This window comes from Phyllobates terribilis, unplaced genomic scaffold, assembly GCF_046119375.1.
Source record: "Phyllobates terribilis strain yellow unplaced genomic scaffold, ASM4611937v1 Scaffold_12__6_contigs__length_324123572, whole genome shotgun sequence".
Classification (NCBI taxonomy): domain Eukaryota; kingdom Metazoa; phylum Chordata; class Amphibia; order Anura; family Dendrobatidae; genus Phyllobates; species Phyllobates terribilis.
This window is the reverse complement of record NW_027362772.1, coordinates 88,126,074-88,140,716: the sequence shown is the minus strand read 5'-3', so window position 1 is coordinate 88,140,716 and position 14,643 is coordinate 88,126,074. Positions and strand designations below refer to the sequence as shown.

The 14,643-nt window shown below is 55.4% G+C and overlaps 1 protein-coding gene across 15 annotated transcripts in view; it reads right to left on the bottom strand.

The window, feature by feature from the left end:
- Positions 1-14,643, bottom strand: part of HSPG2 (heparan sulfate proteoglycan 2) — a 456,402-nt gene that overhangs the window by 141,590 nt on the left and 300,169 nt on the right. For 14 of the 15 annotated variants that reach the window (XM_073656045.1, XM_073656041.1, XM_073656043.1 and 11 more), the window contains 4 exons: positions 5,479-5,630; positions 5,150-5,279; positions 1,439-1,590; positions 1,200-1,332 (listed from right to left, as the gene is read on the bottom strand). In XM_073656045.1, coding sequence (XP_073512146.1) covers positions 1,200-1,332; positions 1,439-1,590; positions 5,150-5,279; positions 5,479-5,630 — 567 coding nt within the window. The remainder of the gene's footprint in view (positions 1-1,199; positions 1,333-1,438; positions 1,591-5,149; positions 5,280-5,478; positions 5,631-14,643) is intronic. The other variant, XM_073656050.1, reaches the window with a different exon arrangement.

Genomic DNA, 14,643 nt, shown 5'->3' with positions numbered 1-14,643 from the left:
TACGGGTAAACGTTCTGCACCCCGGAGAGGACAAGGAGCGCCAAGAAGGAAGACGGGGACTTACGGTAAACGTTCTGCACCGCAGAGAGGACAAGGAGCGCCGAGAGGGAAGAAGGGGACTTACGGTAAAAGTTCTGCACTCCGGAGAGGACAAGGAGTGCCGAGAGGGAAGAAGGGGACTTACTGTAAAAGTTCTGCACTCCGGAGAGGACAAGGAGCGCCGAGAGGGAAGACGAGGACTTACGGTAAACGTTCTGCACCTTGGAGATGACAAGGAGTGCCGAGAGGGAATACGAAGACTTACGGTAAAAGTTCTGCACTCCGGAGAGGACAAGGAGCGCTGAGAGGGAAGACGGGGACTTACTGTAAAAGTTCTGCACTCCGGAGAGGACAAGGAGCGCTGAGAGGGAAGACGGGGACTTACGGTAAACGTTCTGCACCTCGGAGAGGACAAGGAGTGCCGAGAGGGAAGACGGGGACTTACGGTAAAAGTTCTGCACTCCGGAGAGGACAAGGAGCGCCGAGAGGGAAGACGAGGACTTACGGTAAACGTTCTGCACCTCGGAGAGGACAAGGAGTGCCGAGAGGGAAGACGGGGACTTACGGTAAAAGTTCTGCACTCCGGAGAGGACAAGGAGCGCCGAGAGGGAAGACGAGGACTTACGGTAAACGTTCTGCACCTCGGAGAGGACAAGGAGCGCCGAGAGGGAAGACGTGGACTTATGGTAAAAGTTCTGCACTCCGGAGAGGACAAGGAGCGCCGAGAGGGAAGACGGGGACTTACGGTAAACGTTCTGCACCGCGGAGAGGACAAGGAGCGCCGAGAGAGAAGACGGGGACTTACGGTAAAAGTTCTGCACTCCGGAGAGGACAAGGAGCGCCGAGAGGGAAGACGTGGACTTACGGGTAAACGTTCTGCACCCCGGAGAGGACAAGGAGCGCCAAGAAGGAAGACGGGGACTTACGGTAAACGTTCTGCACTCCGGAGAGGACAAGGAGCGCCGAGAGGGAAGACGGGGACTTACGGGTAAATGTTCTGCACTCCGGAGAGGACAAGGAGCGCCGAGAGGGAAGACGGGGACTTACGGTCCTCACAGATGGTGGAAACCCAACACTGTGGCCTGTCTTATTGGAAGTGGTCAATTCGGCCTCCATCCGGGGTCGCGTTTCTCACGCCACTTACAATGCTCGATACTCACGGTCACTAGAGATGCGGGATACGGTGATGAAGGTGGATGCCTGCTGTGTGACCGCACCAGTAGATACACGACAGATGTATTCTCCAGAGTCGTCTGTGGATGCTTGGAGTATCCTCAGACGAGAACCTGACACCTAGAAGGATACAGATAAATGAAGACGAAGAGTCGGCTCATAGTACGGACTGATGCCGCTACATGAAAGCTTTCCATAATAAACCGGTGCCCCGCTCAATGGTTACCTGATGGTTGGGTGAGAGAGGAATTCCTGGACGGTACCAAGTGACCTCCGCCCCGGGATAAGCGGCCACCTGGCAGTCCAGCTCCAGAGTCTGCCCCTCTACCAAGGAGCCTGAGGACGACTCAATCCTAAGCACAGGAACGTTTTCCGATGCTGGGAGAGAAGACACATTGCCGAAAACTGTCCTCACAACAGGATACAGAAAAATAATATGGAGCCAAGAAGAAAGAGGGCACAGTGGAAAATATAGGGCAGATGTGCCAAAGAGACAAACAAGTGGACCAAGGAGAAGGAGCAAAAAAGGAGCAGGACTTCTGTAGGACCCAGGACAAAGAAAATAGAAGAGTAAGACATGGGGAACTAGTGGCTCCACTTCAATAGAATATCATTAGAAGACTGAGCGTCCACTATGTGTGATGAGTGGGCATTGACACCCTCTAGATAACCCAACTGAAGACCCTTGTTTTAGAGTCCAGTTACCCAAAAAAGATGAGTAAGGAGGACCAGTCTGTTCATAGACTTCAGTCTTCATCATCCTCTAAGACTAGCCTCAGAGAAGTAATCTGATGGAGGAAGCTAACATCAAGAAAAAATGGAGACCAAGAACCCGCAGGAGTCCAGACTACCCTGTCCATCATTGTCATATATATCTTCACTCACTGCTATAGATAGGAGATATGGTGGAAATAAGTGTGAGTCTTGATCAGATAGAGATATGGGAGAGAGATAAGTTATTGATCATAGCGATGTCTGGGATAGAGGAAAAGAGCGATCTGATCACAGCGAGGTCTGGGATAGAGGAGAGAGGAGCGATCTGATCACAGCGAGGTCTGGGATAGAGGAGAGAGGAGCGATCTGATCACAGCGAGGTCTGGGATAGAGGAGAGAGGAGCGATCTGATCACAGCGAGGTCTGGGATAGAGGAGAGAGGAGCGATCTGATCACAGCGAGGTCTGGGATAGAGGAGAGAGGAGCGATCTGATCACAGCGAGGTCTGGGATAGAAGAGCGATCTGATCACAGCGAGGTCTGGGATAGAGGAGAGAGGAGCGATCTGATCACAGCGAGGTCTGGGATAGAGGAGAGAGGAGCGATCTGATCACAGCGAGGTCTGGGATAGAGGAGAGAGGAGCAATCTGATCACAGCGAGGTCTGGGATAGAGGAGAGAGGAGCGATCTGATCACAGCAAGGTCTGGGATAGAGGAGAGAGGAGCGATCTGATCACAGCGAGGTCTGGGAGAGAGGAGAGAGGAGCGATCTGATCACAGCGAGGTCTGGGATAGAGGAGAGAGGAGCGATCTGATCACAGCGAGGTCTGGGACAGAGGAGAGAGGAGCGATCTGATCACAGCGAGGTCTGGGATAGAGGAGAGGAGCGATCTGATCACAGCGAGGTCTGGGATAGAGGAGAGGAGCGATCTGATCACAGCGAGGTCTGGGATAGAGGAAAGGAGCGATCTGATCACAGCGAGGTCTGGGATAGAGGAGAGGAGCGATCTGATCACAGCGAGGTCTGGGATAGAGGAGAGGAGCGATCTGATCACAGCGAGGTCTGGGATAGAGGAGAGAGGAGCGATCTGATCACAGCGAGGTCTGGGATAGAGGAGAGAGGAGCGATCTGATCACAGCGAGGTCTGGGATAGAGGAGAGAGGAGCGATCTGATCACAGCGAGGTCTGGGATAGAGGAGAGAGGAGCGATCTGATCACAGCGAGGTCTGGGATAGAGGAGAGAGGAGCAATCTGATCACAGCGAGGTCTGGGATAGAGGAGAGAGGAGCGATCTGATCACAGCGAGGTCTGGGATAGAAGAGCGATCTGATCACAGCGAGGTCTGGGATAGAGGAGAGAGGAGCGATCTGATCACAGCGAGGTCTGGGATAGAGGAGAGAGGAGCGATCTGATCACAGCGAGGTCTGGGATAGAGGAGAGAGGAGCAATCTGATCACAGCGAGGTCTGGGATAGAGGAGAGAGGAGCGATCTGATCACAGCAAGGTCTGGGATAGAGGAGAGAGGAGCGATCTGATCACAGCGAGGTCTGGGATAGAGGAGAGGAGCGATCTGATCACAGCGAGGTCTGGGATAGAGGAGAGGAGCGATCTGATCACAGCGAGGTCTGGGATAGAGGAAAGGAGCGATCTGATCACAGCGAGGTCTGGGATAGAGGAGAGGAGCGATCTGATCACAGCGAGGTCTGGGATAGAGGAGAGGAGCGATCTGATCACAGCGAGGTCTGGGATAGAGGAGAGGAGTGATCTGATCACAGCGAGGTCTGGGATAGAGGAGAGGAGCGATCTGATCACAGCGAGGTCTGGGATAGAGGAGAGGAGCGATCTGATCACAGCGAGGTCTGGGATAGAGGAAAGGAGCGATCTGATCACAGCGAGGTCTGAGATAGAGGAGAGAGGAGTGATCTGATGACAGCGAGGTCTGGGATAGAGGAGAGAGGAGCGATCTGATCACAGCGAGGTCTGAGATAGAGGAGAGAGGAGCGATCTGATGACAGCGAGGTCTGGGATAGAGGAGAGAGGAGCGATCTGATCACAGCGAGGTCTGGGAGAGAGGAGCGATCTGATCACAGCGAGGTCTGGGATAGAGGAGAGAGGAGCGATCTGATCACAGCGAGGTCTGGGACAGAGGAGAGGAGCGATCTGATCACAGCGAGGTCTGGGATAGAGGAGAGGAGCGATCTGATCACAGCGAGGTCTGGGATAGAGGAGAGGAGCGATCTGATCACAGCGAGGTCTGGGATAGAGGAGAGGAGCGATCTGATCACAGCGAGGTCTGGGATAGAGGAGAGGAGCGATCTGATCACAGCGAGGTCTGGGATAGAGGAGAGAGGAGCGATCTGATCACAGCGAGGTCTGGGATAAAGGAGCGATCTGATCACAGCGAGGTCTGGGATAGAGGAGAGAGGAGCGATCTGATCACAGCGAGGTCTGGGATAGAGGAGAGAGGAGCGATCTGATCACAGTGAGGTCTGGGATAGAGGAGAGGAGCGATCTGATCACAGCGAGGTCTGGGATAGAGGAGAGGAGCGATCTGATCACAGCGAGGTCTGGGATAGAGGAGAGAGGAGCGATCTGATCACAGCGAGGTCTGGGATAGAGGAGAGGAGCGATCTGATCACAGCGAGGTCTGGGATAGAGGAGAGGAGCGATCTGATCACAGCGAGGTCTGGGATAGAGGAGAGGAGCGATCTGATCACAGCGAGGTCTGGGATAGAGGAGAGGAGCGATCTGATCACAGCGAGGTCTGGGATAGAGGAGAGGAGCGATCTGATCACAGCGAGGTCTGGGATAGAGGAAAGGAGCGATCTGATCACAGCGAGGTCTGAGATAGAGGAGAGAGGAGTGATCTGATGACAGCGAGGTCTGGGATAGAGGAGAGAGGAGCGATCTGATCACAGCGAGGTCTGAGATAGAGGAGAGAGGAGCGATCTGATGACAGCGAGGTCTGGGATAGAGGAGAGAGGAGCGATCTGATCACAGCGAGGTCTGGGATAGAGGAGAGAGGAGCGATCTGATGACAGCGAGGTCTGGGATAGAGGAGAGAGGTGCGATCTGATCACAGCGAGGTCTGGGATAGAGGAGAGAGGAGCGATCTGATCACAGCGAGGAGAAGATTCAGTGTCCAGACAGAAGATGAAGAGTAGACATAAAGTGGAGTCACACGAATGTCCAGACGCAGGAGGGAGTTCTGCATACAACTTACTGTTGGGGACACCATTGATTGTGATAATGATTGAAGCTTGTTGTGTTCCAGCGCCATTAGTCACCCGGCAGATATACTCCCCAGAATCGGAGGATGAGGCTTGTAGTATGCGTAGGAGAGAGCCATGGACCTACAGAGGAACATGGACCCTCATCATAAACCTACAAGGTCAGAACTTCTGATGTCTGCAGAGGTCACCCCGGGGGGAGTGTGGATACACGGCCATAATGGTGGCTAGTAAACAACCACAAGGAGCCACGTAGCCGAACCACGACACCAAAACCAGCGGAGAGCAGAGAAGAGCGGAGCTGAGGACATCAGCGTGTTACCTGGTGATTAGGTGCCAGGGGGCGGCCGGGACGGTGCCAAGTGACGGCAGCCTGGGGATAAGCAGCGACAATGCAGTTCAGCTCCACGGTCTGTCCCTCCAGCACGGTGTCCGATGACGGCTCGATCCTCAGGAGTGGAGCGGCCGGGGAAGCTGAGGAGGAAAGTAGAAGAGTGTACAAACAGAAGTGCAGAGGATGAATGTATCTGAGAGCAGCATGGGACGGGGCAGAGACCCTGATTCTGAACTGCTTGCTGCAGTTTTGGTAAAATCCCTGTTTTCTTTACTGCAGATCCACCAGCGCTCTGAATAACCCCGCCCATAGCGCTCTGTAAAACCCCGCCCACAGAGCGCTGTATAACCCCGCCCATAGCGCTCTGTAAAGCCCCGCCCACAGAGCGCTGTATAACCCCGCCCATAGCGCTCTGTAAAACCCCGCCCACAGAGCGCTGTATGGCCCCGCCCACAGACCCTGTATAACCCCGCCCATAGCGCTCTGTAAAACCCCGCCCACAGAGCGCTGTATAACCCCGCCCATAGCGCTATATAAAACCCCGCCCACAGAGCGCTGTATGACCCCGCCCACAGAGCGCTGTATGACCCCGCCCATAGCGCTGTGTAAAGCCCCGCCCACAGAGCGCTGTATAACCCCACCCATAGCGCTGTGTAAAACCCCGCCCACAGAGCGCTGTATAACCCCTACCAGAGCGCTGTATAACCCCGCCCATAGCGCTCTGTAAAACCCCGCCCACAGAGCGCTGTATAACCCCGCCCATAGCGCTGTGTAAAACCCCGCCCACAGAGCGCTGTATAACCCCGCCCATAGCGCTATATAAAACCCCGCCCACAGAGCGCTGTATGACCCCGCCCACAGAGTGCTGTATAACCCCGCCCATAGCGCTATATAAAACCCCGCCCACAGAGCGCTGTATGACCCCGCCCACAGAGCGCTGTATGACCCCGCCCATAGCGCTGTGTAAAGCCCCGCCCACAGAGCGTTGTATAACCCCGCCCATAGCGCTCTGTAAAACCCCTCCCAGAGCGCTGTAAAACCCCGCCCACAGAGCGCTGTATGACCCCGCCCATAGCGCTGTGTAAAACCGCGTCCACAGAGCGCTGTATAACCCCGCCCATAGCGCTCTGTAAAACCCCGCCCACAGAGCGCTGTATAACCCCGCCCATAGCGCTGTGTAAAACCCCACCCACAGAGCGCTGTATAACCCCGCCCATAGCGCTGTGTAAAACCCCACCCACAGAGCGCTGTATAACCCCGCTCATAGCGCTCTGTAAAACCCCACCCACAGAGCGCTGTATAACCCCGCTCATAGCGCTCTGTAAAACCCCGCCCACAGAGCGCTGTATAACCCCGCCCATAGCGCTCTGTAAAACCCTGCCCACAGAGCGCTGTATAACCCCGCCCATAGCGCTCTGTAAAACCCCGCCCACAGAGCGCTGTATAACCCCGCTCATAGCGCTCTGTAAAACCCCGCCCACAGAGCGCTGTATAACCCCGACCACAGAGCGCTGTATAACCCCGCCCATAGCGCTCTGTAAAACCCTGCCCACAGAGCGCTGCATAACCCCGCTCATAGCGCTCTGTAAAACCCCGCCCATAGCGCTGTATAACCCTGCCCATAGCGCTCTGTAAAACCCCGCCCGCAGAGCGCTGTATAACCCCGCCCACAGAGCGCTGTATAACCCCGCCCACAGAGCGCTGTATAACCCCGCCCACAGAGCGCTGTATAACCCCGCCCACAGAGCGCTCTGTAAAACCCCGCCCACAGAGCGCTGTATAACCCCGCTCATAGCGCTCTGTAAAACCCCGCCCACAGAGCGCTGTATAACCCCGCCCATAGCGCTCTGTAAAACCCCGCCCGCAGAGCGCTGTATAACCCCGACCACAGAGCGCTGTATAACCCCGCCCACAGAGCGCTGTATAACCCCGACCACAGAGCGCTGTATAACCCCGCCCACAGAGCGCTGTATAACCCCGCCCACAGAGCGCTGTATAACCCCGCCCGCAGAGCGCTGTATAACCCCGACCACAGACCCTGTATAACCCCGCCCATAGCGCTCTGTATAACCCCGCCCATAGCGCTCGGTAAAATCCCACCCACGGCCCCCTGTATAACCCCGCCCACGGCCCACTGTATAACCCCGACCACAGCGCCCTGTATAACTCCGCCCACAGCGCTCTGTAAAATCCCACCCACGGCCGCCTGTATAACCCCGCCCATAGTGCTCTGTAAAACCCCACCCACGGCCCCCTGTATAACCGCGCCCACGGCCCACTGTATAACCCCGACCACAGCGCCCTGTATGACTCCGCCCACAGCACTCTGTATAACCCTGCCCATAGCACCCTGTATAACCCCGCCCATAGTGCTCTGTATAACCACGTCCACAGCGCTAGAGGGGAGCGATCTGATCACAGCGAGGTCTGGGATAGAGGAGAGAGGAGCGATCTGATCACAGCGAGGTCTGGGATAGAGGAGAGAGGAGCGATCTGATCACATCGAGGTCTGGGATAGAGGAGAGAGGAGCGATCTGATCACAGCGAGGTCTGGGATAGAGGAGAGAGGAGCGATCTGATCACAGCGAGGTCTGGGATAGAGGAGAGAGGAGCGATCTGATCACATCGAGGTCTGGGATAGAGGAGAGAGGAGCGATCTGATCACAGCGAGGTCTGGGACAGAGAAGAGAGGAGCGATCTGATCACAGCGAGGTCTGGGATAGAGGAGAGAGGAGCGATCTGATCACAGTAAGGTCTGGGATAGAGGAGAGAGGAGCGATCTGATCACATCGAGGTCTGGGATAGAGGAGAGAGGAGCGATCTGATCACATCGAGGTCTGGGATAGAGGAGAGAGGAGCGATCTGATCACAGCGAGGTCTGGGATAGAGGAGAGAGGAGCAATCTGATCACAGTAAGGTCTGGGATAGAGGAGAGAGGAGCGATCTGATCACAGTAAGGTCTGGGATAGAGGAGAGAGGAGCGATCTGATCACAGCGAGGTCTGGGATAGAGGAGAGAGGAGCGATCTGATCACATCGAGGTCTGGGATAGAGGAGAGAGGAGCGATCTGATCACAGCGAGGTCTGGGATAGAGGAGAGAGGAGCGATCTGATCACATCGAGGTCTGGGATAGAGGAGAGAGGAGCGATCTGATCACAGTAAGGTCTGGGATAGAGGAGAGAGGAGCGATCAGATCACAGCAAGGTCTGGGATAGAGCAGAGAGGAGCGATCTGATCACAGCGAGGTCTGGGATAGAGGAGAGGAGCGATCTGATCACATCGAGGTCTGGGATAGAGGAGAGAGGAGCGATCTGATCACATCGAGGTCTGGGATAGAGGAGAGAGGAGCGATCTGATCACATCGAGGTCTGGGATAGAGGAGAGAGGAGCGATCTGATCACAGCAAGGTCTGGGATAGAGGAGAGAGGAGCGATCTGATCACAGCGAGGTCTGGGATAGAGGAGAGAGGAGCGATCTGATCACAGCGAGGTCTGGGATAGAGGAGAGAGGAGCGATCTGATCACAGCGAGGTCTGGGATAGAGGAAAGGAGCGATCTGATCACAGCGAGGTCTGGGATAGAGGAGAGAGGAGCGATCTGATCACAGCGAGGTCTGGGATAGAGGAGCGATCTGATCACAGCGAGGCCTGGGATAGAGGAAAGGAGCGATCTGATCACAGCGAGGTCTGGGATAGAGGAGAGAGGAGCCATCTGATCACAGCGAGGTCTGGGTTAGAGGAGAGAGGAGCGATCTGATCATAGCGAGGTCTGGGATAGAGGAGAGGAGCGATCTGACCACAGCGAGGTCTGGGATAGAGGAGAGAGGAGCGATCTGATCACAGCAAGGTCTGGGATAGAGGAGAGAGGAGCGATCTGATCACAGCGAGGTCTGGGATAGAGGAAAGAGGAGCGATCTAATCACAGCGAGGTCTGGGATAGAGGAGCGATCTGATCACAGCGAGGTCTGCGATAGAGGAGAGAGAAGCGATCTGACCACAGCGAGGTCTGGGATAGAGGAGAGAGGAGCGATCAGATCACAGCGAGGTCTGGGATAGAGGAGAGAGGAGCGATCTGATCACAGCGAGGTCTGGGATAGAGGAGAGAGGAGCGATCTGATCACAGCGAGGTCTGGGATAGAGGAGAGAGGAGCGATCTGATCACAGCAAGGTCTGGGATAGAGGAGAGAGGAGCGATCTGATCACATCGAGGTCTGGGATAGAGGAGAGAGGAGCGATCGGATCACAGCGAGGTCTGGGATAGAGGAGAGAGGAGCGATCTGATCACAGCAAGGTCTGGGATAGAGGAGAGAGGAGCGATCTGATCACAGCAAGGTCTGGGATAGAGCAGAGAGGAGCGATCTGATCACAGCGAGGTCTGGGATAGAGGAGAGAGGAGCGATCTGATCACATCGAGGTCTGGGATAGAGGAGAGAGGAGCGATCTGATCACAGCGAGGTCTGGGATAGAGGAGAGAGGAGCGATCTGATCACATCGAGGTCTGGGATAGAGGAGAGAGGAGCGATCTGATCACATCGAGGTCTGGGATAGAGGAGAGAGGAGCGATCTGATCACAGCAAGGTCTGGGATAGAGGAGAGAGGAGCGATCTGATCACAGCGAGGTATGGGATAGAGGAGAGAGGAGCGATCTGATCACAGCGAGGTCTGGGATAGAGGAGAGGAGCGATCTGATCACAGCGAGGTCTGGGATAGAGGAGAGAGGAGCGATCTGATCACAGCAAGGTCTGGGATAGAGGAGAGAGGAGCGATCTGATCACAGCGAGGTCTGGGATAGAGGAGAGAGGAGCGATCTGATCACAGCAAGGTCTGGGATAGAGGAGAGAGGAGCGATCTGATCACAGCGAGGTCTGGGATAGAGGAGAGAGGAGCGATCTGATCACAGCGAGGTCTGGGATAGAGGAGAGAGGAGCGATCTGATCACAGCGAGGTCTGGGATAGAGGAAAGGAGCGATCTGATCACAGCGAGGTCTGGGATAGAGGAGAGAGGAGCGATCTGATCACAGCGAGGTCTGGGATAGAGGAGCGATCTGATCACAGCGAGGCCTGGGATAGAGGAAAGGAGCGATCTGATCACAGCGAGGTCTGGGATAGAGGAGAGAGGAGCCATCTGATCACAGCGAGGTCTGGGATAGAGGAGAGGAGCGATCTGATCACAGCAAGGTCTGGGATAGAGGAGAGAGGAGCGATCTGATCACAGCGAGGTCTGGGATAGAGGAAAGAGGAGCGATCTAATCACAGCGAGGTCTGGGATAGAGGAGCGATCTGATCACAGCGAGGTCTGCGATAGAGGAGAGAGAAGCGATCTGACCACAGCGAGGTCTGGGATAGAGGAGAGAGGAGCGATCTGATCACAGCGAGGTCTGGGATAGAGGAGAGAGGAGCGATCTGATCACAGCGAGGTCTGGGATAGAGGAGAGAGGAGCGATCTGATCACAGCGAGGTCTGGGATAGAGGAGAGAGGAGCGATATGATCACAGCGAGGTCTGGGATAGAGGAGAGAGGAGCGATCTGATCACAGTGAGGTCTGGGATAGAGGAGAGAGGAGCGATCTGATCATAGCGAGGTCTGGGATAGAAGAGAAAGGAGTGATCTGATCACAGCGAGGTCTGGGATAGAGGAGAGAGAAGCGATCTGATCACAGCGAGGTCTGGGATAGAGGAGAGAGGAGCGATCTGATCACAGCGAGGTCTGGGAAAGAGGAGAGAGGAGCGATCTGATCACAGCGAGGTCTGGGATAGAGGAGAGAGGAGCGATCTGATCACAGCGAGGTCTGGGATAGAGGAAAGGAGCGATCTGATCACAGCGAGGTCTGGGATAGAGGAGAGAGGAGCGATCTGATCACATCAAGGTATGGGATAGAGGAGAGACGAGCGATCTGATCATAGCGAGGTCTGGGATAGAGGAGCGATCTGATCACAGCGAGGTCTGGGATAGAGGAGAGAGGAGCGATCTGATCACAGCGAGGTCTGGGATAGAGGAGAGAGGAGCGATCTGATCACAGCAAGGTCTGGGATAGAGGAGAGAGGAGCGATCTGATCACAGCGAGGTCTGGGATAGAGGAGAGAGGAGCGATCTGATCACAGCGAGGTCTGGGACAGAGGAGAGAGGAGTGATCTGATCACAGCGAGGTCTGAGATAGAGGAGAGAGGAGCGATTTGATCACAGCGAGGTCTGGGATAGAGGAGAGAGGAGCGATCTGATCACAGCGAGGTCTGGGACAGAGGAGAGAGGAGTGATCTGATCACAGCGAGGTCTGGGATAGAGGAGAGAGGAGCGATCTGATCACAGCGAGGTCTGGGATAGAGGAGAGAGGAGCGATCTGATCACAGCGTGGTCTGGGACAGAGGAGAGAGGAGCGATCTGATCACATCGAGGTCTGGGATAGAGGAGCGATCTGATCACAGCGACGTCTGGGTTAGAGGAGAGAGGAGCGATCTGATCACATCGAGGTCTGGGATAGAGGAGAGAGGAGCGATCTGATCACAGCGAGGTCTGGGATAGAGGAAAGGAGAAATCTGATCACAGCGAGGTGTGGGATAGAGGAGAGAGGAGCGATCTGATCACAGCGAGGTCTGGGATAGAGGAGAGGAGCGATCTGATCACAGCGAGGTCTGGGATAGAGGAGCGATCTGATCACAGCGAGGTCTGGGATAGAGGAGAGAGGAGCGATCTGATCACAGCGAGGTCTGGGATAGAGGAGAGAGGAGCCATCTGATCACAGCGAGGTCTGGGATAGAGGAGAGAGGAGCGATCTGATCACAGCAAGGTCTGGGATAGAGGAGAGAGGAGCGATCTGATCACAGCGAAGTCTGGGATAGAGGAGAGAGGAGCGATCTGATCACAGTGAGGTCTGGGATAGAGGAGAGAGGAGCGATCTGATCACAGCGAGGTCTGGGATAGAGGAGAGAGGAGCAATCTGATCACAGCGAGGTCTGGGATAGAGGAGAGAGGAGCGATCTGATCACAGCGAGGTCTGGGATAGAGGAGAGAGGAGCCATCTGATCACAGCGAGGTCTGGGATAGAGGAGAGAGGAGCGATCTGATCACAGCGAGGTCTGGGACAGAGGAGAGAGGAGCGATCTGATCACAGCGAGGTCTGGGATAGAGGAGAGAGGAGCGATCTGATCACAGCGAGGTCTGGGATAGAGGAGCGATCTGATCACAGCGAGGTCTGGGTTAGAGGAGAGAGGAGCGATCTGATCACATCGAGGTCTGGGAAAGAGGAGAGAGGAGTGATCTGATCACAGCGAGGTCTGGGTTAGAGGAGAGAGGAGCGATCTGATCACAGCAAGGTCTGGGATAGAGGAGCGATCTGATCACAGCGAGGTCTGGGTTAGAGGAGAGAGGAGCGATCTGATCACATCAAGGTCTGGGATAGAGGAGAGAGGAGCGATCTGATCACAGCGAGGTCTGGGATAGAGGAGAGAGGAGCGATCTGATCACAGCGAGGTCTGGGATAGAGGAGTGATCTGATCACAGCGAGGTCTGGGATAGAGGAGAGAGGAGCGATCTGATCACAGCGAGGTCTGGGATAGAGGAGAGAGGAGCGATCTGATCACAGCGTGGTCTGTGACAGAGGAGAGAGGAGCGATCTGATCACATCGAGGTCTGGGATAGAGGAGCGATCTGATCACAGCGAGGTCTGGGTTAGAGGAGAGAGGAGCGATCTGATCACAGTGAGGTCTGGGATAGAGGAGAGAGGAGCGATCTGATCACAGCGAGGTCTGGGATAGAGGAGAGGAGCAATCTGATCACAGCGAGGTCTGGGATAGAGGAGAGGAGCGATCTGATCACAGCGAGGTCTGGGATAGAGGAAAGGAGAAATCTGATCACAGCGAGGTGTGGGATTGAGGAGAGAGGAGCGATCTGATCACAGCGAGTTCTGGGATAGAGGAGCAATCTGATCACAGCGAGGTCTGGGATAGAGGAGCCATCTGATCACAGCGAGGTCTGGGATAGAGGAGCGATCTGATCACAGCGAGGTCTGGGATAGAGGAGAGAGGAGCGATCTGATCACAGCGAGGTCTGGGATAGAGGAGAGAGGAGCGATCTGATCACAGCGAGGTCTGGGACAGAGGAGAGAGGAGTGATCTGATCACAGCGAGGTCTGGGATAGAGGAGAGAGGAGCGATCTGATCACAGCGAGGTCTGGGATAGAGGAAAGAGGAGCGATCTGATCACAGCGAGGTCTGGGATAGAGGAAAGAGGAGCGATCTGATCACAGCGAGGTCTGGGATAGAGGAGAGAGGAGCCATCTGATCACAGCGAGGTCTGGGACAGAGGAGAGAGGAGCGATCTGATCACAGCGAGGTCTGGGATAGAGGAGAGAGGAGCGATCTGATCACAGCGAGGTCTGGGACAGAGAAGAGAGGAGCGATCTGATCACAGCGAGGTCTGGGATAGAGGAGAGAGGAGCGATCTGATCACAGCGAGGTCTGGGATAGAGGAGAGGAGCGATCTGATCACAGCGAGGTCTGGGACAGAGGAGAGAGGAGCGATCTGATCACAGCGAGGTCTGGGACAGAGGAGAGGAGCGATCTGATCACAGCGAGGTCTGGGACAGAGGAGAGAGGAGCGATCTGATCACAGCGAGGTCTGGGATAGAGGAGAGAGGAGCCATCTGATCACAGCGAGGTCTGGGACAGAGGAGAGAGGAGCGATCTGATCACAGCGAGGTCTGGGATAGAGGAGAGAGGAGCGATCTGATCACAGCGAGGTCTGGGACAGAGAAGAGAGGAGCGATCTGATCACAGCGAGGTCTGGGATAGAGGAGAGGAGCGATCTGATCACAGCGAGGTCTGGGACAGAGGAGAGGAGCGATCTGATCACAGCGAGGTCTGGGACAGAGGAGAGGAGCGATCTGATCACAGCGAGGTCTGGGATAGAGGAGCGATCTGATCATAGCGAGGTCTGGGATAGAGGAAAGAGGAGCGATCTGATCACAGCGAGGTCTGGGATAGAGGAGAGAGGAGCGATCTGATCACAGCGAGGTCTGGGACAGAGGAGAGAGGAGCGATCTGATCACAGCGAGGTCTGGGATAGAGGAGAGAGGAGCGATCTGATCACAGCGAGGTCTGGGATAGAGGCTACAGCGCTCTATATAACTCTGCCTACAGCGCTCTGTATAACCCCGCCCA